At 34.1% G+C, this 25,923-nt stretch overlaps 1 protein-coding gene and 1 pseudogene across 1 annotated transcript; both read right to left on the reverse strand.

The window, feature by feature from the left end:
* Positions 1-922: 922 nt before the first annotated feature.
* On the reverse strand, positions 923-12,492 carry LOC134228422 (uncharacterized; annotated as a pseudogene).
* Positions 12,493-14,666: 2,174 nt separating this feature from the next.
* LOC134228424 (uncharacterized) lies at positions 14,667-18,056 on the reverse strand. Its single transcript, XM_062710079.1, has 3 exons — positions 17,915-18,056; positions 17,385-17,519; positions 14,667-17,115 (listed from the first exon to the last, which is right to left on the reverse strand). The coding sequence occupies exons 2-3, from the start codon at positions 17,393-17,395 to the stop codon at positions 15,585-15,587; spliced, it is 1,542 nt and encodes a 513-aa protein (XP_062566063.1). The 5' UTR covers positions 17,396-17,519; positions 17,915-18,056; the 3' UTR covers positions 14,667-15,584.
* Positions 18,057-25,923: the final 7,867 nt, after the last annotated feature.

The following is a 25,923-nucleotide window of genomic DNA, read 5'->3' on the forward strand; positions in this document are numbered from 1 at the left end:
TGCTTAGGAAATACATGTCAAGAATTTACTGCAAATATTATTCTTAAGTTGAAAGAAATATGACCAGAATTAGCTTTTGTTCATGGAAAACCAAGCCGTCCGCAATCTCAAGGAAGTGTCGAATGATTAATTGTTGATGTTCATGATATGTTCATATGATATGCTGATGAGCTGGTTGAAAGATAATCATACAACGAAGTGGACCACTGGAATTAAGTTTGTTCAGTTTCAGAAAAATCGCCGTGATCATTCTGGGATTTAAAGGTCAACTTATGAAGCAATGTTTGGATGCGCTCCAAAGAGTGGACTGTCCCCCTCCTCTGTCCTTAAAAGAAATATTGCTCACTCCTCAACAAGAGGAGGACCTACAAATTCATGAGCCTCAGAGCACATCATCTAAATACAACAATCCATAGATATCCTCTCAAACAAAACCACCCCAACCCCCAATCTTAGTAGAGACCCTACAGAAACAACAGAGGGGGTTCTGTTGTAATTTAACGAGAGTGCACAGTTTGTAATGCTCTGTTTCAAACAGATAACAATAATCAGAACAGTTGTAATATTTGTTGCCGATTACAGACATTCAAAGAGAGCGCCATGCCAGTGCATCAAATATGTGTAAACAAGCAGATAAAATTATCACAATACCCATCCCAGCTGTATAATCTTCTTTGTCTCATCTTAAAACTGCACGATGCTAAAGAACAGTTCAAACTGGGCACAAAACATAGTATTCTTCATGGAGCATTTTATCGGAATCAGTTTTTGTATTTACACATAACTTTTTCAGTAATGTATTGTGTAAGAGTGATATCTTTTAATTTTATGTTGTCGTCATTTATACATGTATATATGATGAATGACAAATTCATTCATCAAATCTGGTGTTTGTGTTACTTTTATATGGATATGATATTAACTATATGTTGTTACAAGTATGAGCTAAAGACTAGCTTCAGTGAACTTGTAAAATTACACTGGAGAACATAAAAGGCAATACGTGAAATTCCTGATTACACATATTTACTAAAACATTTATATCTTTGCATAAAAATGTTAAGGATACTGAATTTCGGCCACGTAAATATCTCTGGAATATTGTCAGCAATAGCAAAATATGCTATTCTAAAACTGAATGGGAAAAAAAGCTCGTATTTTGCGAAAAGCTTTAATTTTACTACCCCAGGTATAGCAGGATTAAAATGATTGATTTAGTGTTAGAAAATATGCTATTGCATGCTTTGACCACAATTTTGCATAACACTCTCTATTAAGCCAACATACATTCAAAGCATTATAAACATTAAGTAGCTATTTATCATTAAGGCATGAAAACAAGCAAGTAACATAATATTTTATACAAAATACTAAATATAAGCATGTTTCAATTTAAAAACAAATTTTGAACAACTATTTTAGCATTGTGAAATAAAACATGATCCACGATATTCAACAAAATCAATATAAAGTTAAAAAAAAAAAAATCCATGGAAACAGTGCGATCTCGACAACTCCAAATAGTGACAATCTTTTAGCACGATGCCACATGGACGAGGATGATTGAGAGCATACCTTAAATGAAAAAAAAACAATTAATAAATCACAAAGATACCCAATGCAACAATATTACACTAACAAAAAAATTACAAGACGAATATTCTATAGCAAATCTCATAGTTTGGTATGAACCTATCCATTGAACAACTTGTACAAGATTAAGCGCGTTTTGTACATAATTGCAATCTGTATAAAATGATTGTTGCTGAAGCATTTCATTTATAGGAAACCTGATGTTTACAATTACAAAATGCATTTTTAAGCATTAGCAACACAATTTTAGTAAACTTACTTATAAAAGGTTTCACATCCTCTGCATTGTTACTATTTGTAGGGCGAAAGTTCTGACCTAAGAACAAAAAAAAAAGGTATCTAGACAGTTATTTTTAAAATGCATTCTCTTTATATCTCAAATACTAAAACTTTTTAAGTCCCTTTCAACAAAAAATATGTTCAAAATAGATTTTAAAAAAATATTGTTAGTGATTTAAACAATAACGCTGAGAGCTAGAGAAAAAATTTACTCATTATTCTATAACAACAAAGAACTACGAACGATAGTATTGTTGTCCCGTCTACCTCTAAGTCAATTCTCAAAAGTTAACATATTTGAATGATTTTCAGAATTTTAATAGATATTTATATGAATTTTCATAAAACGTTACTTATTTGGAATATCAAAGAGAGATAACTCTATAATTTTGGTAAAACTTGTGTTTTTCACTATAGAAATCAACGGAAAACGGAAAATACCCCCCGTGAAACAAAAATTCCTTTTTACAGGTAAAATGGACTGTCATTTTACAAAGGGGTAGTTTCGATAAGTCCGCTCTGCGGCCCACTTTTTTCATAAAAATAAATTTCAATATTTTTTTTTCAAAATCAGTTTATAATTCAAGATAAATATGTTAACTTTTGTTATATATATTTCAAAAGCTGAACTGTTATATATTTATGCTGCAGTTAAGCCGTAATTTAGATGTATCTTCAACGCCTTAACATTAGGCCTACGGGAAAATACGAGAGGGTGGCATTCATTAATCGATGTTAAAAGTATGAAGTGCGTGAGGGACACTCACCAAATTTTGCACAGTAACTACACATACAATATACATTATTGCCTTGAAATTTGTTGAGTGTCGCGTGTGCACTTCATATATAAAAAAATCAAAATTGCACAAAAATGCATATCTAAATTTAGAGGCACTCGGTCACTTGATCTGATCAAATATTGAAGTTTTCAGCAAAAAGAGGCGGATATCGATTTCGTTGATACGGATTTTCATAAATATATAAACGAAATAAATTTTTAACATATCTCTTCATTATTTTGATACGAAATTCATCGCCTATATATGATACTTACGTCTTTTTTCTAATTTAATTCATACAATGGTGAAAAAATTACTTTAGTTCTCATTTAAATTTTTTGGGGAAATAATTGTGCATTCTAAAACTTATCATTTTTTGGTTCTGAATATGTTTAATATTTGTATTATTATTATTCGCTCAAAATCTTGACAAGTATTGTTTTGAAGACAGTCCTTATCATTTATCAGTTCTATGGCCGTTGCAAAGACCTTGTCAGCAAATACAATTTCTCATTGAGTCAAATACTGACTGAAGTCTTTCATACTAATTGTAAGTCCATACACTGAATTGACGACAGATTTTCCCGTTTTTTCACGATCATGACAAGGAGCACACGGCGGGTGTGAACGGTCAGCAGGGGATGTTCACTCTTTCATGGCACCTGATCCTCTGATGTTTTGGAGGTCCGTGTTTGCTCTGCTCCTATTTTGCTCTTATTTCGTATTGTTTTATGGTTTTTTGAGATTAAATACTGCTCGTTATCAACATATCCTTCCACCAACCCAATACTTGCATAATGATAATGACGCTTACTCCTCCATGGCACCTGATCCCACCTCTGATGAATTTAAACAAGAAGCCCATGGGCCACATCGCTCACCTGAGAAGCTTTGATCAAGCTGATCTTTACTATATTTCCCCCTTGTAATACATTATTGAAACCCCACCCTACTCCCGGGGAGTCATGATTTGAACAATTTGAAATCTACACTATCCCAGGAAGCTTCCACATAAGTTTCAACTTTTCTGGCCCAGTGGGTCTTGAGAATTTTTAAAAAGAATTTCCCTATATATTTCTATGTAAAACTTTGATTCACCATTGTGACCCCGCCCTATTCCCTGGGGTCAGGATTTGAACAATTTAGAATCTACACAACACAAGATGCTTCCATATACACATGTACGTTTCAGCTTTTCTGGTCCAGTGGTTCTTGAGAAGAAGATTTAATAATGACACCACCCTATTTTTGTCTTTTCTTCATTATCTCCCCTTTTGAGGGGAATTGGCCCTTCATTATAACAATTTAAATTCCCCTTCACCCATGCAAGGATGCTTTGTACCAAGTTTGGTCAAAATTGTTCCAGTGGTTCTTGAAGTCGAAAATGTAAAAGGTCTACAGACGGACATACATACAGCTAGACGGACAAACGGATGGACGACGGACAAAATGTTATCAGAAAAGATCACTTGAGCCTTCGGCTCAGGTGAGATAAATTATGATTTTCAACCTTCTGTATTTTATACTTTAAGTTAATCCCACTTTCTAAACAAAAATTATTGTTCAATAAATAAGATAAACTAGTACCATATATGAAGTTTTCACACATTCATAACAAAACAATTTTCAGTAAGAACATCATTAAATTTGGTATATTTTGTCTCTAGTAAAATATATCTAACGTTTCTAATGTTTCCTGTGATAGTTTTAGTGTTAAATCTCAGTGCTCCGCCATTAAAAACATCCATTCTAAAAAATAAAGGAAAGAGGGTATACTTGAATTTCCCAGTGTCACGTGACCGGAAAATGCGTAATATAAATTATTTTTATATTTTCTGAAAGATAAGAGGTTTATTGACAAAATATCAAATTTTCGTAAAATTTCTTGAGGGGCCGCAGAGCGGCCTTATCGAAACTCTCCCTTTATGCCAAAGCTTTTTGTGTTTCACGGGGGGGGGACATATGTTTATAGACAAAAAAAGAAAAAATGCTGATTTTTCACCAATTTTTAAGCTATTTACAACTAAATAATTGTATTTTATTAATTTATATATGTTTTATTTATTTGCGTAAAACATAAGATTGATTGATTGAATACTGTTTAACGTCCCTCTCCAGAATATTTCACTGATATGGAGACGTCACCATTGCCGGTGAAGGGCTGCAAATTTCGGCCTATGCTCGGCACTCAGGGCCTTTGAGCAGGGAGGGATCTTTATCGTGCCACACCTGCTGTGACACGGGGCCTCGGTTTATACGGTCTCATCCGAAGGACCGCCACATTTAGTCGCCTTTTACGACAAGCAAGGGGGTACTGAGGACCTATTCTATCCCGGATCCCCACGGGGCCGTAAAACATAAGAAAATATATGAGATACATTTTATCATATTTAAGACTTTTTTAAAATATGGTGATTCTTGAAAGTTCGGTTTCACCAGAAAATATCGTCTACCCCCCTTTTTTCAAGAGCTGGAATTAATGATAATTTACTATCTAGCGCTGGAACTAAAATGATTAATCAATTACCATAAAACTGTTCTTTGTATTAAACAAAGATTTAATGGCCAAATTGCCATTAATATTGAATTTAATGGGTGCAAAATGTAGGCGGGAATCAAGAGTTAGAGTTCGTAGTTCTCACCAATAGTTAGATATTTAATGTAGACAACGCCAATTTATTTAATTTTTGTTTGATTTTTAATGTTTCCAGCGTGTGTATACTTAATCATCGTTGTTTATATGTTTGGTACCCATCTCCAAAAAGCGTCTCCCTTTCATATTTTTTCATATATTTACAAAGTAATTTGTGAAACATACAATTTTAGAAACAAGTAATTACCCTCTGGTTCCCAGCATATAGGATACCCGGACGGTGTTTTTGGATAAAGATCCGGTGATTCATGGAGAACCATTCCCATACCATTTGTATTATGGAGATCGATGTGGCAGTGAAAAAACCAAGCTCCTGGGTTATCGGCCTTAAATCTTATAATAACGTATCCCCCAGTTGGAACGATAATGGTATCCTTTTCTGGTGGATTTTGCTGTATTATATTCGGAATCAGTTGAGGATTGGAATCCCAGCTACCATTCCTCCAGTTTGCAGAATTACAATAACCCCTATTACCCTGACAAACAATGTGTTCTGTTTCCCTGATAAATTTGGCTGATACTTGGTCATAAGAACCAAACCCTATTTTATAAACGAAAAAATAGTGACCATGAAGATGAACTGGATGGGACCAACCTCTTCCATTTCCAATATTAGTGAGAACAAACTGATAAACTTTTCCGGCTGACAAAGTAACTGAGTAAGTACATTCACAAATTGAATTATCGCCACAATTTACACTTGAACAAGGAACTTCAACACCGGACGATTGGACTAAAATTGGAGTAGTGGGGAAAAGAAATTGATGTCCATTCACAGATCCAGGTGTTCGGCCGGGTTCTCCTGGAAACGCAAAGTTAAAGAACAAAGTTTCAGAGACACTTTCCACTGTCGAGTAATCCGAGTTTTCTTCATTACTATTTATAGAGTCGTATGGCAGACAGGTTCTCTGGTCTCTTCTAGGATAATACATATAAGGACAGTTGAATGTTGTACAAGGGCATGTATTAGAAACAGCTTTGTTTATCGGATAACGATATGGGCTTCCTTTATACCGGATAATTGCTTCCGCTGCATGATATTGATTTAGTCTGGAGTTTAGAACTTCAATGCTTTCTGCAACCAGCAGGTAAGTTCGAGACGTTTGTGTTGCGTTCATTATAAAATCGTATCTTTCCCCAGGATGAATAATGAAAGACTCAACAATGATGTCTTTTTTGTCTTTTCCAACACCTTGGGCGATTTCAAATCCATCTGAAGCACATATATGTATTTGTGGATGACCTTCAACATAAACTGTAAAAGGATATAATGTTGCAGCACTGATTACGCGAAATCTGTATGACTTCCCTTGTTCTACTTCAAAAATCTCTAAAGGGGCACCGTTATTTGTCGTAGAAGTATTGTAATACCTACCCTTCCCATTGATAAGGCCTGAATGCAATTGGAATCGACTGAAATTAGCCCCATCCACTGACTGTGTAGGTTCGATTAAAACTTGATTTGGAATATCATACACTCCATTAAGCATTCGTTGATATAAAGTTTCTGGCTCATCATCGTGATTCCAGTCTTGTAAGAGAAGGTAAAGCCCTGTTGTGGTTGTGAGACGGTTTGACTTCGTGGGTAGATAATTAGTCCTCCATATAACCCCATGCTGCGCTGGTCCCCAATATGTGCATGATAAAAACTGGACCCATGTGGACTTGCTCTGAATCTGTAGGTGAACGTTTGTCCCGGTAGGATAGGACACTGACTTATGAATGCCACACCATCAGAATGAGGAGTTCCTCGCTGATGCATTCCATGCCAGTGGAAGTAGTAGAGTCGGTGTGCATCAAGTTACGAACGTGTATATTCATGTTCTGGTTTTCGTACGCTTCGATAGTTGGACCTGGAAATTTTCCATTGACTGCTATAACAAGACGCGATCCGTATCCATCAGCGGTTAAAACGTTCCCTGCTACTTCATCACTTATTTGTTGATTTCTATTACTGGAGTTGTATAATCCTCCATTTTGTGAAAAAACAAGAACGGCTGAAGGAAGTGGCGTCATCATTGTCAGTCTGTGATCAATGGTAAGAGAACATTCACAGTAATCGTCTGTCTCTCTACAAGTATTTATCTTACATGTCGGTCCATCCTCGGGACTTTTCCAGTAGTCTTGACCTTTGCATTCAATTATCAATGATATTAAAATGATGAGGACTCTACAAGAAAATAATAGAAATTATATATTTTCAAAATACAACCAGTATATATAGCTAAAAAAAAATTTTATTTACTACCATACTATAACTGAACTTCAGTGTTCCAAAGAAAGCATACTTCGCCTGCTGTAGCATAACTGAAGAAATACACTCTATTTATTAAGAGCCATTCTCTGTAATGAATTAGCTGTGGCATACATAGTGTTAGAATTTCTGCAAACTCTCTATGGTAAAATTATGTGATATCCTTAACAAAAATCAGACAAAAATTGGTTGTTATGTGTAACTGTTATCATGGCAACATGTCTTAAAGTTGTTGAAATATAGCATTTTAACATGTTTAGGGTCGCATAGTTAACATTTGCGGTAAAGCTAACAATTGGCAATAACTGTTTCCGAAAGTTGAAAGCCTGATGTCTTAAACATTGGTAGATTAACCATTGCATACGTTACTGTAGAAACAAGTATTCAAAAGTAAAAAAAAATCTTTGAATTTTATAAAGTCATAGACTTAAAAAATAAAAAAAAAACAATTATGAGATGAAATGTGACCAAATAGTAGTCTTAATGATAAATTGCATCTGCTGACAAGGTCTTTGTACCGACCACAGAACCTATGAAATGATGACTTTAATCTAGACTGCTGATATTCTTGTTTCATCAACTTGTTTGTCAGTAACTTAACTTATTTAAAAAATGTTCAAACGTACAGCTTCCTCTTGCGTATCGATTCATTTGAGAGATATACCCCGGTAATCCCCGTATACAGGTGTTGAAGGTACATTGCTTCATAGGTAAGGGACGTTTGCGAGTGATAAGTTAGTCATCTCGTTTTTCATAAAGCTTGGTTATTAAAATACCATTAACGTCCTTTTGAATATAAGATTTTGCACATTATTCTTCATATGAATACAAAAATAGGTCTGCTTATAACGGTTCGCAATAGATACCCGTGGGAATTCCAATAGATTGTTGGAAGACCTGGTATTCAAAAACAACATAGATATTGTCAATCATAAACTCAAGCATCTTTTTAATATTAACTTCATAGTACTTGTATGTACAATCAGATTACCAAAAAATATTTCAAATGACCAATTACAAGGTGAGTAAATTTACGAGTTCCAATTTTATTGAAAAAGCAGCTGTCAGTGATATAAAAAAAAACCTGGAATTTAAATAAACGTGAGGAATGGTTGAATGTAAAGTTGGTAAGTCGTAAATTTTCATGCTGTTGAATTTGATAAAATTTTGTGACTTCAAATTTTCATAAAGTTCCTTTGAATTTTAAGGAGGCTGGGGGGTCAACAATTTAACCATAAAGTAACCACCAGATTTAACTTATTTTTTTAGACATGGTATCTTAAGCTGTCAACATTCATTTGACAAAGAAAAAAATCATAAATTTTAGTTTTAAATTTTGATCATTTTCTATATCTTTATATGGAGCTCTCCTTTTAAAGGAGATAGAAATAGTCTGAAAATGGCTGCCACCCCCCAGCCTCGTTAAGTATCCACATCTGATTCACACAACATGTCGAATATATTGTTGAGATTAGTGTAAACGAGCAGCACTACGTAAATATCTTTATATGCAGTGATGTAATTCATGAAAGTTTGAAGTAAACTTTGGATTTACTAGTAGATACATATAAATAAGTGCTTGACCTCTGCACCTCCCAGAGTCAAGGCTTTTACCTTGTGAGATAGTGTTTTGTGAACTTTGACCATTGAACTATGAACTTTGAACCTGAGTTTGAATATTTAACAAAAGAATATTTGCTTTATTTTTTTGTTTTGCCAGAGACACCAAAAGCTTTTGATAATTTGTATCTCTGGATATATATATAGCCGTGCCAAAATTTTGCCACAATAAAATCTAGTTAAATATATGCTTTGTGTTTTTATATATGCACTTATTTGAGATGAATACATATACAGATTTAAAGTTAATATTTTCTATATAATATCACGACTTATATATTGTTATTATTATAGCCTTGACACATGCAAAAATATTAAAACTTTATATTCCAGAAAAAAATATATATATTCAGAGTAGAAATGTTAAAAAGCAAAATTCCTTCAGAAGTATCGTCATTCCGCGCTCAGTGTTGTGTGCAGAGTGTAGCAAATTGAACATACCCGTGAAACCTACACAATTTTGGTAAACAGGACACGAGCTGTGTTATTGTTAAGGTTTACGATTCATCGGGCGTGTTCAATTGTTAAAGTCTGCTCACCACAACTGCACGGACTAATAATATACTATGTGTATATTTTGCTTTCGAACATTTCTACTCTGAATTTTCTGGATTATAGTTTTAATATGTTTCATTTATACACAACAAGATTGCCACTTCTCCTTAGTATTGATAATAAAATTAAAATCTGTGAAAGTGCAAGGACGTGCCAATCAAACCCCTCCCAAAATTTAAAGTTTCAATAACTTTTAGACGAAATAAGTATTTTAATATATTTTTTGTGTGAAATGCTATTGTAATATATAAGTCGTGATAATATACAGAAAATTTGAGAAAATATTAACTTCAAATTGTGTCTGTGCACCTTTAAGGATAGAACCAAGTACTTTGCGACTCTAAAACAAACCTCTTAACCACTGCTCGATACAGGCGACTGTACTTGATTGGTTGATTGTACGTCGTTTTACGTCTCATTCGAGAATCTTTCGCTGAGATAGAGACGTCACCGTGGAGGGACTTTCAATTTACAATAGATCAACACTGTTTTCTTTAAATTTAAGACAGAAAAAAAAAACTCAACAAAATCTGTGTAATTTTAAATTTTTGTGTGCTTGATTAATCTTATCTTAGTTTGCTGTTGTTTGATAAATCCAGAGCTTAGTAGCAACAGGACAAAATTCAAATTTTAAATTGAAAAACTGAAAAATAAATCTATTACAAATGTTTCAATCCTTATCAAAGGCAAACTCGGTCGACGCCATTAACAAACGTAGTGGACGAGCTTAGGAAAGAGACTTGAGCAAGTCTTGAGACTGAGATAATTCTTTAAAAAGTTTAAGGAAATGATGAATTTTTTTCTTAGTTTAGGACAAAACAGAATAGTATATTAGCCTCTCTTTGCTTCAAAGGGAAAGATTTAAGGATGACGTTTACTCAGGTTTCAGAGGTCAGGAAGGAAATTTTATAAAGTATACTCTGTAATATGTTATATAAAAAATTTTCTTAATGGATGTAATAACTACGTTTTAACTCAAAGTCAATTGAAAAATTTAGTATCTTATTTTTTGAAGAAGATATACTGGAACAAAAGTTGATATATGGTGATGCAGAGGAAATTCGTACAAAATGTTTCATTTTTGACAAATAATTCTATTTCTTGCAATAACAATTACAATGTAAAGGTTACATGTATTTTTAAACATCATTTTGCAATATTATGTGTATTAAAGCTCATGAATTATTTCAAATACCGGTAATTGAATGTTATGAAATAAAGAAATTCAAAAATATGAACAAAAATCATTCCAGACCACATATCTTAATAATTTCATCATTGACCTCATATGATATTAATACCATTAGAATAAGGGCAACAAAATTTACATGGCGTTATAAATAATTTAGAGTTCTTATCATTCATATTTTTATAATATTCGATTAAAATTAAGATATGAAATGGAAATATGACAGAGGAAATTCGGACTGTAATAATTAATAAGTTTATGGCCTAAACTCTAATCATTTATTAAAATGAAGCAAAGCTGTTCCGTTCCTATAATATTTCATTAGTTAAGGAGTTGTGTTGCTTGTAATATTTTGTGAATAAAGGAAAAACTGATTATAGTGTCAAAAAATTGAGGTATTTTCCGAAAAATACTCAGGGGCCACCAGTATGAAAAGTAGGTCATTGACCTGCTTATTTGAGATTGCAATTTAACACAAGAGTCATAGGTGTACAATGTGCAATAGGTGGTTTTTCATTCTTATCAGTGGATTTTTTGTAATCTGAGTAAAATTATACCTTAAGCTACCTTTAAAATGATTTTTGTTGGTTTTTATACCCTCCGCTTGAAAAGCGGGAGGGTATATAGTAATCATTATATCTGTCCGTCCGTCCGTCCATCTGTACGTCTGTCTGTTACGCTTTGGGGTACCCATCTCTTATCCGCAACTCCTCTCATACCTGAGTGATATTTGATGAAACTTTCTCAGAATATTTATTACATATTCCCATTGTGCACCTCCTATTTTACTTTTTGATCCGACACATATTTTGGATTTCCCATAGCAAAACATGGACACTGCCATTATATTCATGTGGGAGGCGGGGGTATCATTTAGTGAGCTCATTGCTCACAGTACCTCTAGTCTTAACTTAAGAAAAAATGGGTTGATAAAAACCTAGGAATTTTTCCCTCCAGAAAACTTCAAAACCAATGCTGAATTTTCAAGATCTGTTAAAAGTGAAGGTATTAATAAGTTAAAATATTTGTTTACAGGATGAGAAAATACTAGAAAGAAATAAAAACATCGTTTCTTGGAGGACACATTATATTGAGTCGGGCCATTTTTAGCCAGTAGGTCTGGAGAGGGAAAAACAAACAATGTAAGACTTACTCTAATCCCAATGTCGTACTTTAATCATTATGTTTCTAAAATGTGGTTTTGTGACTTACTTTTTAGTAAGCTAGTTTGTAGTTTACTAGTACCCCTTCTTATCCTACTTCTTTTTCTTAATTCTAAATGATATTTTAAGATTTTACTCATGCATACAAGGTATATGAAAGTATTCTTCTGAGAGATTACTCTTACATCCGAATAAAATATTTTTTTTTAAAAACTTTGATAGAAACATGGTATATAAAGATAGAGTACTGAGAGAAAAATTACGCACGTATAAAAGGAGTCAAAAGAGTATAAATTTTTTAATCTAAAAAAATGCAACTTTGAAACAGAAAAATTACCTCATTGTCCGCCGTGGTCATCTACTAAATATGGTGTCTCTATCTGTTTAACGCTTCTGTTTGCACCTTGCATATCAAATAATACTTTATCTTACATGCTTTGAAACTAGAACACTTGAGAATGGGGAAATATGATGCCGCCAATCGATATAAAAAGATAAGAAAATGATTTGTGTGGTTTCAGTTTCATATTGAAAATTTGACATTTGTTGCAACCACCATTCCTATTTGCGAGGAATGTTACCATCGGAATTTGATATCTAAGTAATCAAATTAACAATCAAGACCAAGACAAATATGTAAAAAGAAAACAAAACCCAAATGACAAAAATAAATATCAAACTAAAACTAAAGATAAAAAACAACATGCATGCGGGATTTAATGTTTATTTAAGAAAGCCAAATACATGTATACAACTGTTAATATTGCAAATTATATCATTTTTTGGAATCTCTGCATCAGGTTCCTGTGTTCTTTTCTCGCCCAATAAAAATATCTTTAAAATTAACAATTAACCAAGAGGCTGAATCAGATCCAGGAAATTAACAAAAGAGATTAAGTAGAAAAGAGATTTTAATTGGCACAGAAAATTCCATGATACAAGCGGAATAATCAAAAGGCTATTTTCAGGGGGATAAACTAGGGTTTCACGATACAATCATGGACCTTTTAGAAGAGAATCATTACAAATAATTACATGTAGATAGAGTTATCTATCGAGGACGCAAGTGCAAGTCAAATGCAAGGCGGATGTAACCTCATTCATTATACCGCTCATATGAAGAATTGGAGGGTACTAGTATACAGTGATCGTGATGTCCGCTCATCCGTCCGCCTGTCTGCACGCCCGTCTGTAGTGATTTGGAGTTAAAACGGCAAGTGCTTTAAAAAGACAATTTGATTTTACTATTGAATGAAATTTAATGTGACTTTTAAAGTTTATTATTTTTATTAATGAATGAGAGGCTTAAATTATTGATTTTATGGTTTCAAAAATTGACAATGGAATTATATTTTTCCTCTTATTTTCATCCAATTCTTTCCTATTTCATTCATCTCTCATCTTTTTGTAATACATGTATATAAATTATGTACCTCTGACCAGTTTGTATATGTAATGTATATATGTTATTTGAACCTCATGTACCAATCTTGGTTTGGGTGAATAAAATGAACTTGAAATAGCGGTAGCACTATTTTTGCTACGTATAGCATGCTTCTATGGAATATCTAAATATAAATAAAATAGTCTTTCAATGTAGTTCGCTGCATGCATCTGATTAACACTTTGACATTTTGCCGAGTCGTCGAGAGAGAGGGTATACATGTAAATTAAACAATATTTTGTCCTCAAAGATGTTTGAAACTGATGGGTTTTTTTTTTTTAATGTTGAGGTCGACAAAATAATGAAAGAGGCGAAGATAACAAACAGTCAATGTAACTGACTTTAAACGAATCTTCAAACATTACAAATTTGTGAACATGGCCAACAACACGGACCCGTGGGAATTCCAGAAAAGCATAAGGTGCTCAGAAAGAGTAAGCATTCCCTGTCGACTGGTCACACCCACCGTGTGCCCTATGTATTGATCATGAATAGACATTATACTATTATGCCATAGTCAATTAAGTATAAAAGTTGAGACCGAGCAGTTGGTATAAAATCGTATTCAATAATTGAATAACACCATATTCACCACCAAAAGAGTCCATAATATTGATATATTTACTGACAATGTCATTAAAACGGCTATAAATTTTACAAAAATCTGACTAAAGAACTAGCTTAAAAACCCTGTAAACTAAACTTTTCTGTTAGTAGCCTGCATCGGTTTCAAAACTGATTTTGTTCAGAAGATATTCCTGGATATCGAATAAGTTGGGAGACAAACACAATGTACTGGTGATAAAGGGATATATCTACCCAAAATAAGGAGCATTGACGGTAGAAAAACTAAGTTGTCTCATCTGTCATACAGTTCAGTTGTTAGTACAGTACCTGGCTATAAGTGAGTCATAATTCGCTTTCCTACTATATATTTAATTGAAAAATGTGTTTTTTTCTAAAGTAGTATTGCAATATTATTTGTAGCTCATTTTTTAAGACTAAAACACCATTAAATGTAGAATGCTTTGCAGTTTCTTCAAAATAATTTTATCTGCAGGCTTTGCAGAGATATAATTACATTTTAAATGCAATATGAAAAATTTTATTTGTAAAGAAATCATAGTAATTTGAGGCTAGAAGTTTTTGTCTTGATGGTTTCATAAATTATTCTCATTGATTAATGTATCATTTTGTTTTAAGATTTTAAGGTTTAAATTTCTAAGGATTTAAGAAGTAAAAATTAGAGCAATTGTACAATTCTGACTCAGTGTAAAAATCATAGAAATTAAACTAAGATTGACCCCGCAATTAGGTCTTATAAATAATGGTTTTTCAATGAAATATATAGTGTAAAAATGCAATTATGACCCACTTATGGCCATATGTCAATAAACATAAAAATATGAAACAAATGGGACAAACTCTGTGGCGCCTTTCATATCAAGTTCACTTGGATATATATAGTCAACATATAGAAGTAACCACAGTTAATAAACAATGGCTTGGAACGGTTTGAGCAAGCTTGGCTAAATTAAATTGAAGTTTGTTATCATTGACAGGACATACCCGTTAAGTAGACACTTACATGGGTAATACGGAAATATGTGGATCCTTAAAATATATCTCGCCCAAGAAAAATTTTAAAGAACGTGTGTACTTTCATTTCCTTGTTACCCACTATCTAGTTCAGTGTTTCCAATGCATTTTTATATTATTTATAGACAAAAGCTGTAAATCTTTTATAAATCAAATAATCGTCAACTATGCTTCTAAAACATAAAAAACTAAAAAGATTGAATAAGAAGATTATGTGTCATTTTAAAAAGAACTCTAAAAATATACAATAGTGTTTAAGAGGGTCATTGAAAAAAAAACAATTGTGTGGTTCTTCGTAAATTCATTTTTGACCAAATGCATAAAAGTATTCTATATTGCTGAAAAATGTATACTATTATGACGAAGCATTCGTTGAAATAAGAACTCATATACAATTTTGCACAATTATAGAATTACACATGAACATATGAAATATATAAGTGGTAAATGTCAACTTTATCTGTAGATATCAGTCTTTTTATAAAGTTCATACATTTCTATTGCTGTCAGAAATCGGTAAAACAGCATGATAGGGAACATCATTTGCATAATCACTCTTAGATAGTCCTCTCCATAAAAATCTACCTCAAGGTGCATCGTGTCTTTGGGTTTTCTAGAACCAAATGTAGTAAGTGTCCAATGAATTATGTTCATAACGAATACACATAAAAAGATGCTGTGTACTTTAAAAAAGGTCACACGAACAGTTGCGTCTTTGAAGACGAATGTTTGAACGTGGAGTATAAGCTTGGTCTGGAATAGGATGCCGATGGCCTGAATGATTTTATCAGCTAAAAGAGCACGTCCAGAGGATTGGTGTAAAAACATTATTCCTGCTATACAACCAAATGTGGTGTAAGCTATCGCTCCCGCCGTGACGAAGGTAAGGACTGGGTGATTTATAGGTTTCGCTCTTTGTCTTCGTAAATTTTCATGGAATTGTACGTTGAATTGTCTGTATCCAAAACATAACAGAAATAAAACCATTAAGTCATATGGTATTCTTATTATTCTATAAATGTCAGGCATATTATGGTTGTTGAAACCGAGTAAAAAATAAGCCACAGCAAAAGGAAGGGATAAAATGATCCCGCTTCCAATGGACAAAAAGAATGAGTTCCGACGTCTCTGCATTTCGACCATATTCCATGAAGTGGTGGACGAATTCTCAGTATCGGAACAAGAGCATGTATCCTCCAGTCTCCTTGTCGATTCTTCTGTATGCAAACACGGATCAAAGTCAAATGTTATAAACATTTTAATGGCAATAGCCACAGATAGTAAACAGTACTCACTAATAATTGGTTCAACGTATGGATTGAACATATGTCGGATGGAAACAATGGTGGAGTTGTAGAAGCAGTCATTAATATACGTTTCATTTGATAAAGATGATTTGCTTTCCCGCAATATTGAATCAAAGAAAGTTCTACACCATCGAAGAAGATGGGCTATGACCATGAATGAGATTCCGTAATTAATAAGAGACGATGATTTAAATCTGTACGTTCCATAAAGGCTTAGAAACCCTAACTGTCCAACACAGAAAAATATTTCGGTTAAATGACAAAGAATACTTATAGATTGCTCACCCTCAAATGGCTGAGGACCACCGTAAATCAAGCAGTCGATATTGACCGCCATATTAATTCCAGAGTTTAAAATGTTACCCAGACCAAATATCCAGAGGAAAACGAGCTTAACATTCTGGGACACGTCCTTCAATATTTGTCCTCTAAGATATCTGCGTCGGTTTCGATGAACTAGAAACCAAACAAGAAAGGTAAAAAACATACTTATAAATGTCATAATGGCTTCTGTTCCCCAAACAACTGGACGTGGCTTTGGGATTGATTTTGACGTTGAGAAAATCATCATTATAACAATACTCATGAACAGAATGCATGTCGGTGCCAACTTAGAGTTTGTGTAAAAGAAGCAGGAGAGGGCCTGAGATGTACTTGTTGGTGACAAATCAGTCATCCTTCTGTTAAAATAAAAAGTCTATCATATTCTTTAAAAAAATACAAGTAAATGTAAAAGTCTTAGTAATAAATGGTAATTAAAATACGATCTCTAATTTAAGCTTACTTACAGATTTACTGGAAACTGAAGAACAATACGTGTGGCGTCTTTGTCACTGCATTTTACGGGGAAAAAAGCATGTGGGTGAATTTTTGTTATACATGTATTTTCCGACAAAATGTACATGAAAGAGGAAGCGAAAAGTGAATTTACAACGGAAAATTCACTCACGTTTGCTGCATGCTGGTTTAAAGTTTAATTTGATTGTATCCGTGAAGAATTGAAATGCACCGATATTTTCTTGTAGTTGGACAGCTGCACATGTATTATCAGACATTGATTGGACAACATATCCTGGACCATTATCTAAACAAAAACAATATCCTTTTCATATATGCATTTACAATGTACATGACTGTATATTCAGAACTTGCAATTGCGACTTATATTAAAAAATATATATATTAATCACATTTATGAAATTCATGACGAGTTTAAAATTTAATACAACATGTGTATATTTCATATTTTGTTTATTTATATTTTTCTTTTATGGTTGCCGGAAACATGAAGATAAAGAAAAGCAATAAATCTTGACTTCCGCAAGACTTTCATGTTACACCAAGATCGGGATTAAGGCATTTAAATAGAGCACTTTCACTCGTGAAAATGAAAAATATATTAATAAACCAAACAGTGATCGATTGCAAAAAAAAAATCTGCAAACAATACAAATTTGCAAACACGGCAAAAGCATGGACCTTTGGAAGTTCCAGAGGTGGGATCAGGTGTAGTCATCCCCTGTTGACCGATCACATCTATCGTGAAACCTATGTTTTGAGCAGTAAGGCGGAACACTCCCTAGTCAATCCTAGTTTAACGAAAAAGCTCTGTCAATTGGTAGGAAGCGTGTCTGCCAAAATATGACCTAATGGTACCTTGAATAAACTCTTAACGAGATTGTTGAAATCCAAGTAGCATCAATATTTTTGTCAGCAGACCGTCTCAGTTGAAAAATACATTATAATCGGAGTATGCTTTGAGTATCGAATAAGTTGGGAGTCATAAGCATCTTGTGCAAAGAAAGAAAAATGACGATGGAAAAGCTAAAGTCATCTCCTTTGTCATACCTTTGTCTTTAGATTGTTAGTTGATCCTCATCTGTTTTAATTAATAAAACATCCAAACATTAAACAAATGTGACAGAGTTTGACTTTTTTTTCAATGTTACTTGAAATTGATATATTTCAAGTCGTCATATAAATGGACATAACTATTGTTAGTTAATAAGATGTGGATGGAATATCATTAAGTCTAGTTGAATGCTATATAGCAAGTGTTTCCTTCTTTTCTCTTTAAAGTTTTTCAATAAATTTTGCTTCAAATGAATAGATGTATAAAAACAGGTCGGATAATAAGGATGGGCGGTAAAGTTGTTGGAAGACCAACATGTTGTCTCTGTAGACTACATAAATGTTGTTGATGAGGAACTCAAGAATCTTTTTTTTTCATATAAGGTTGAGAAAGTTTTACTTTTTGATGATGCTAACATTTAATAGGATGCTTTTCTTCTCTGTTTTGATTTTTTTTTGAGAATCCGCGTCTAATTTACACCATTTCTAAAATGTGTTGTAGCACATACAGTTCTAAAGTTTCTCATTGACAGCAATTACTATCTAATTAAATTGAAAATACCAGGGTATATTGGCTTGGTAGATCGAGCATCTTCTGAATCCGTGAATGTAAATGTACCTGTGATTTTAAGGATTTTTACCAATACCAGTAGAGTAGATCGAACTCACCTCGTTAGTTTGGCATATTTTCTAAAAGAATTTTATCTTAAGAAAATGAAAGTGTGTATAAAAGGATTTTCAGATGTAGAATTTAAACCAAGTTCTTTTTAAAAAGAAAATATAATGAAACGGCTATATTCCATTGATTCAATGCAGTTTCCTGCATAATAAAAGCTCTGTTGGGCATTTATGTTATAAACCTGCTTTAAAAGTTTGACGAATCAAGAAGTACCAAAAACCAGCCTTTAGATCGCTTTAATTCGACTCGCAAAAAATTCGGGGTTATGCCTAGGTCACATTTAAGCCGATGGTCGGGCGACTACATTTTTCTAGTCTTGTCGGCTGAAAGAACATGATCGGCCGACACGGAGCAGTCACATTAATTTCTAGGAACACCGATGACTTGGATAAATAACACAAACAATCTTTTTTTCTTTAGAAATCAGCAATTTTTTTCATAGATATATATTCAGATAGGTGAAGTGAGTAATGTTTGCGATGCAAAGTTGTAGAATTTTGTAAGATTGTGACTCAATGTTGAAAAGGTGTTCAAAATTTTGTAAAGAATTGCATAAAAAACGACAAGTGGTGCATTTCTAATCAGCAAAGAATGCTTAAAGATTTCTTCATATCTTACGGATTAATTATTTATATTATTTCCGTTCAAAAAATATGTATCAATCCATGCATCAAAATTTTGTTTGTGTTATGTATCTTTAATAGGTTAAGTATCAAGTCGGCCAATCGTCACCCGATCATCGAGCTCTGAGCTACAGTTTGATTTTAACCGTCGGTCGACATTTTTGACACCCTTATTGTCGAACGACGGACGACCGACTCCATAAAATGACCGCCGATGGTCGGACTATGATCGAAGGTTGGTCGACGGATAACTTCAATTGACAAAATCGGCCACCGACGCATAAAAAATTATAACTTGGACCGATGGACAAAAAATTGGTTGGCCGACAAAAAAAAGAGGTCAAAATCGGGCAAGACAATGGCCGATGAACTGCCGACGGTCACCCGAAGAATCCCATTTTTGCTTCAAAAACCGTCGGCCGTTGGTCGTTTTTGGAAACGTGACTGGGGTTTTAAAAAATATCCTTCTTATGCATCCCCAATTTCTTAAAGTCGGATTTAAGCGATCCAAATGCCTGTGTACCAATGTATCTAGGAGCATCTCACTTTTTGACAGAAATTCCACTTGCTAAATAATTGCCTCTTTCACAAGAAAAAATAAATCTTGTGAAAAGGAAAAGTTTAATTTCCTGATGTTTTCTCTACGACCTCTTAATCATTTCTTTTTGCGGCTTTCTTGGTCAAGGCATACTGGTATATCCCTAAAATGAGAGCTATTCAACTGCATCAGCAATTTTGACCTCACTTTTCTTTAATAAGTGTTTATAGCTCAGTTTTAAAGAAACCATTCAAAATGTTTTTTTGTCAAACTTCATAAAATATTCCAATTTAACAAGGTTAGTTCGATCTACCCTACTGGTATTGGTTTTCAATCTTCATAACAATCCTCATATGCTGATACGTACTGATGAATATGCTGATACATACTGATGAAACTTATTCAATTGCATCAACATTTTTTTACCTTGACCTTGGCCTCACTTTTCTTAAATTAGTGTCAAACTTCATATGTTGATACATACTGATGTAAGCAATTCAACTGCATCACCATTTTTGACCTTGACCTTTCATTTAAGCTTGACCCCACTTTTATCAATTACTGTTAACTCAGTTTTAAAGAAACCATTCATAATATTTTTATCAACTTCATATGCTAATACATATTGATGTAAGTTTTTTCAACTCCATCAACATTTTTTACCTTGACGTTTCCTTTGACCTCAGCTTCGTTTATTTTAAATTAGTGTTTATCTCTGTTCTAACATTCAAAATATTTTTATTAAACTGTGCTGATAAGTATATATGAGAACTATTCAACAGCATAAAAATGTTTAACCTTGAGCTTTCCTTTGACTTTTACCTTACATTTCTTAAATTTGCATTCTGCTTAGTTTTAAAGAAACCTTTAAAGATGTATTTAATATGTAAGCCTATGCACTTATACATAATTTTGTGAGAATTTATCATCTATATCCAACTTTTTAAATTTCAATTTTAAAGAAACTATTCAAAATATTCCGATCAAATTTCATACACTAATACAAATTTTCATGTTGCATAACTAATATACCCTCGGCGGGGCATTCATGTCCTATGGACATATTTCTACTTTTAAATATTATAAAGTCCTGAAAGGAAATATATCGAAACAATTGTTTCTTTATTGTCACCTGAACCAGTAAGTATTCCCGTAACTTTTTTTCCTAACGTCTTTGAATCACAAGACAGGTTTATCTCCCAACCGAAACTATTGAGAAGAAAAAAAAAAAAAAAGAAAAGAAATATGTACACCATTGCATTTTTGAAACGGTACTATTTCCTTATTTAAGTGCCTAATCATCTATTTGCTCATAAACATGTGCCTAATGAGGAAACACTCCATATATGTACTTTAAGTATATTATGTCATTTCAGTCACTTTGTCTTTGTGAGATCTACGAGGGTTGTCCGGTAAAATCGTGGACAAAGTGTTTTTCTCGGAAAATTAAGGGCGCAGTACGCTGAAATTTTCAGCAAATGTTTATCATATTTAAGTGCATTTAAAGCCATATATGGCGTAACTGATCGAAAAAATATTTTTTTGAAAAATTCAAAATTAAAGTACAGAAATATAGTTAATACATTTAAATTAAAGCTTTTCATACAATTCTGAACATGGAGAACACCTCGTTTCATCTAATAATACGATTTTATCTTCTCTGTAATGTGTTATTTAAATCTTTTGTATTTTCTTCCGAGTCGGAGAAAATTCCGAGAGTCCAAATTAAATTGTGATATCTGTATAACGCAATTGACTTAGATTTTGTAATTTACGGAAAAGTTCTATCTTTATATAAAGTAATGATACAAATAATAAGTTCTTATAATCTTAGTCTAATAATTTTCATTGTACATACGCCATATATGGCTTTAACTTTTATGATTAAACATGGACAAAAATAATGATTTTATAATGCTTGTTTTTGCACAGGGTACGGTCCTACAGTGCACAGTCAAATCAAAGTACTCAGAAGTACAGAGAGCCGGGCTCATTTACAGAGTAGAATGGATTTCTTACATGAATCACGTTTACATTCTGATGAAAAAATTATTTTAAAACTATCAACATAAACGATAAGACACTGACAGTGAGTTTTTCAATCCTAATACCACGGTCCGATTTTGTCAGAATCAGAATTAATCTGGTACCGCAGCTGAATGTAAACAAACAGGCCAGTCTGTTCCCTCTCCTGCTTTACCTCGTATGTGTAGAGAACTACGGTAACACTGATTATCAAAAATCCTTACGCTAATGAACTATGTTCTTTGACTTATGAAGTTTTTCATTACTACTAATGTTTATTTTATATAGATAAAACTTCGTTTTATTTTTGTTACTTTATTTAGCGTTTGTATTATCTCAAAAGCGAACTATATTTTTGCACGTAACTTTAAAATGGCGACTATGGGGTCAACATCCTGCCTTGAACAGGATCACATAAAATTGCTAAAAACCAGAGTTTCATTATACACGAGTATTATTTCGAAATAAAAGTATTATAATGTAGATAAGACAGGGGTATTAAATTATCCTATTTTTATCATTCAACAATCTATTGTGACGTCTTTTTGAAAATTTCAAGGCATTTGAATTGTTTAATTTATTTCTCAATTCATTTTTTTCAGTTTCCCGAGCATTCGAAATGTGAAAGTGCTAAACACAACACACGAAAAAATGGTGACGTTTGTTGACATTACAGCGCACAGGAGAGCAGTTCAAAATGTAGTAATGATGCCTAGAGACTTAAAATGAATACAAAAGAACAAAATTTGAAAAACATATTACCAGATCTTTGATATACAAAAAAGAAGAAGAAGATTTAAATGGGAGTTTTTTTGGTGAAATCTTTTTTGATCGAGTTCCCGCGTAGAACAAAAGACATGGGACAAACATCTATGGCAATAGCAAATAACGCTGTCACTCTAGACTGTCGATATGATTTCCTATTTAGTCAAATGACTGTGAGAATACTGTCCATAACTTACTAATTAATCTTCAGAAGGTCCTATGTGTATGCAAGATTGGTTCCTTGACCGTTTAAACCCCTGTAACCCCCCGTTCACACATAGACGCCGCTTCTCAAAAGCGTGGCCGATCGTGACAAATCGCAGGAGGAACGTCGTGGGGTCGTCAGAAGCGTAGTATGATCGTAGCAGAGTCTTCATGATCGGAGAGCTCTACGCTCTCACCACGCTTATTTTGAACATGTTCAAAACAAGCGTAGCGGGATCGTGGCCAACAAGAATCGGGGTGAAGTCGTAAAAAGGGCGTAGTAGAAGCGCCGTAATCGTACAAGCACCGCGGAAGCATCGTAGAGAGATCTTCATGATCGTAGTAAAAGCGCCGTGAGAGCGTAGGAACTTACCAAGCACGCTCATACAACGCTCCCTCTACGTTCGTACTACGTTCTCACTACGATCTCTCTACGTGCATTAAGATCCTACGAAGACCTACAATGACCTTTACACCGATCATATCACGACCTATCAGACAAGAGTTTGTTCTTATACCGCTGATATTTGACCAATCATCATCTGTTAACTGCATGTAAAGGGTGACACTATATTTGATGATCATTTACAATTGAGCATTTTCACATCTTGTTACAGTTATAATAATTGAAAATGCCCTAAACCGTGTGGTAAAGGCCGGAAAAAAAAACTGCGGTCGCAAAATATGTATCATCGCTAAAATTGTACTACGAAAGTCTGCAGTTTCAAGATATATTTACATAATCACCAAAATCGTACTAGAAGCGTAATGCAATCGTAATATGATCGGCACCACCGTAGCGACATCGCGGTACAGTCATCTAGGTCTGTGTAGCGTCGTAGTATGGTCTTCAATGTCGTAGTGGCAGCGTAGCGTAAACGCACTAAACACGGCTGCTTGTCGGCAACGGTCTGCGTAACATCGTAGTAGAAGCTTGTTAGCAGCGCGTTTGACGTAGGGACATCGTAGTAGGGTCGTAACGAAGACCATAATTTGCCAAATTGCTCTATTTTGACGCCGATCGGCTGCGATCTGCCCCGATCCAAAAAAATTTCGGATCGTGGCTTGATCGGGATGATCGCCATAGAGTCGCAGCTCTGTGTGAACGGGGGGTTACATCGGGGCTGCGTCTTCACGGCGACTGCACGGCGTCCTCAAAAAATGCAAAACGCCGAGGAGATCGCAGTAGAGTCTCCTATAGCGCCGTGACAACGCGGCGAGATCTCCACTGAACGCCGTGGGATCGCGTATAGGGTCTCCTAGAACGCCAGGGGACGGCGATCACTTTGGGCATGCACAAAGTACGCGCCGTATGATCGCGGTCTGATAAGAACGCAGTAAAAACGTATGATCGCCGTAGCAGCGCGTTGAGATCTCCAACAACAGTGGGAGCTCCGTACGAACGCCGTGAAGACGCACATGATCACGGCACGAACGCAGTGATAGTAGACTGCGTTTCCACGGAGACCTCACAAAGACGTCGCGAAGTCCTTGGAGATGTCACTGCGTTTTTATCGCGTTTTTACTGCGCTTGTAATGAGATTTATCGTCTTGTTAATTTTTTGACTGCGATTACACGGCGACAGAACGGAGTTGTCACGGCGATCCGTTGGCGATCACAATGCGCTTTCACTACGTTGTTAGAGCGTTGTCAGCCTCCTCACAAAACAAGAGCAATGGGATCATATTTGATCAGCAATAATTCCAACGTATTTCTTGAACTTGGAACATTTAAGTGAAAAAAAAAAATGGAAGAGAAAATTACACCACAACTTGTTCTGTTGTTTCACTTAAATTTTGTAAAATAAAATTTTTCAGTTTGTTAATTTTTTTTACAATCATAATAAATCTAAGAAAATCTAACAACACTGAACCGATAAAATTGAAAAAAAAATAGTTTATTCATAAAACTATTAATGATTTAGTACTAAATTATTTAAATAGGACATTCTAATTATTAAGAATATTTCTTGGCATGATTAGAAGTCGTTTCATCGTGTAACTTGAATCTTTAAACAAAAATGTTTTATATTCCTTCTGAATATATATCAATGAGTATAGAACGCATAGAGAACGTATTGTGAACGCAGCCAGCGCAGTGAGAACGCCGTGAACACGAGATGAAAACTCCTAACGCGCCGTGAAAACTCCGCGGAAGCGCAGTCAATCGCCGAGAGATCTCCGTGGGAACGCAGTAGAACGCCGTGAGATCGCCGTAGAATCGCGTCCCGTAGGGAAGCCGTGACATCTTCATATTGTGAAAATTTTACAGAAATTTGTGCAATTTTCCTGCCATTCCACGGCGATTTTAAAAATTTAACAACGCCGTAATGACTCCGTGTGATCGCAGCTTGGTGTGACAGGGCCCATAATTTTCTATTTATGTGGGACATCCAACTATTTTTTTTTTTTAGCAAAAAGGAAATTTGACGCTGCTTTAGACACTTTGACGTTATCATCCCTGCGCCGTAAAACGATACAACATATAACTAAAACTCTAATAATTTGTTTATTTATGCATACATCTATTTGAAATTTGCTATGTAAATTGATGAAGAATGTACATGTACTAAAGAGTAATGAATTTTTTAGAATTCAGTGATAATTATTCTTCAAACTAGACAACTTGTCCACGATTTTACCGGACGACCCTAGTTGAAGTCAACTGAACAAACTAGTAAATTGTATAAATATCATATAATATACAATTTAAGCTTATATATATTGTTTCTCTAAATCTAAAATTTAGCGAAGTTCACATAAGACAAACAAAATCATTGTCATGCATGGAATCATATGTTTA

Source organism: Saccostrea cucullata, unplaced genomic scaffold, assembly GCF_032062105.1.
Source record: "Saccostrea cucullata isolate Sc308-1 unplaced genomic scaffold, CSIRO_AGI_Scuc_v1 ctg333, whole genome shotgun sequence".
NCBI classification, from domain to species: Eukaryota; Metazoa; Mollusca; class Bivalvia; order Ostreida; family Ostreidae; genus Saccostrea; species Saccostrea cuccullata.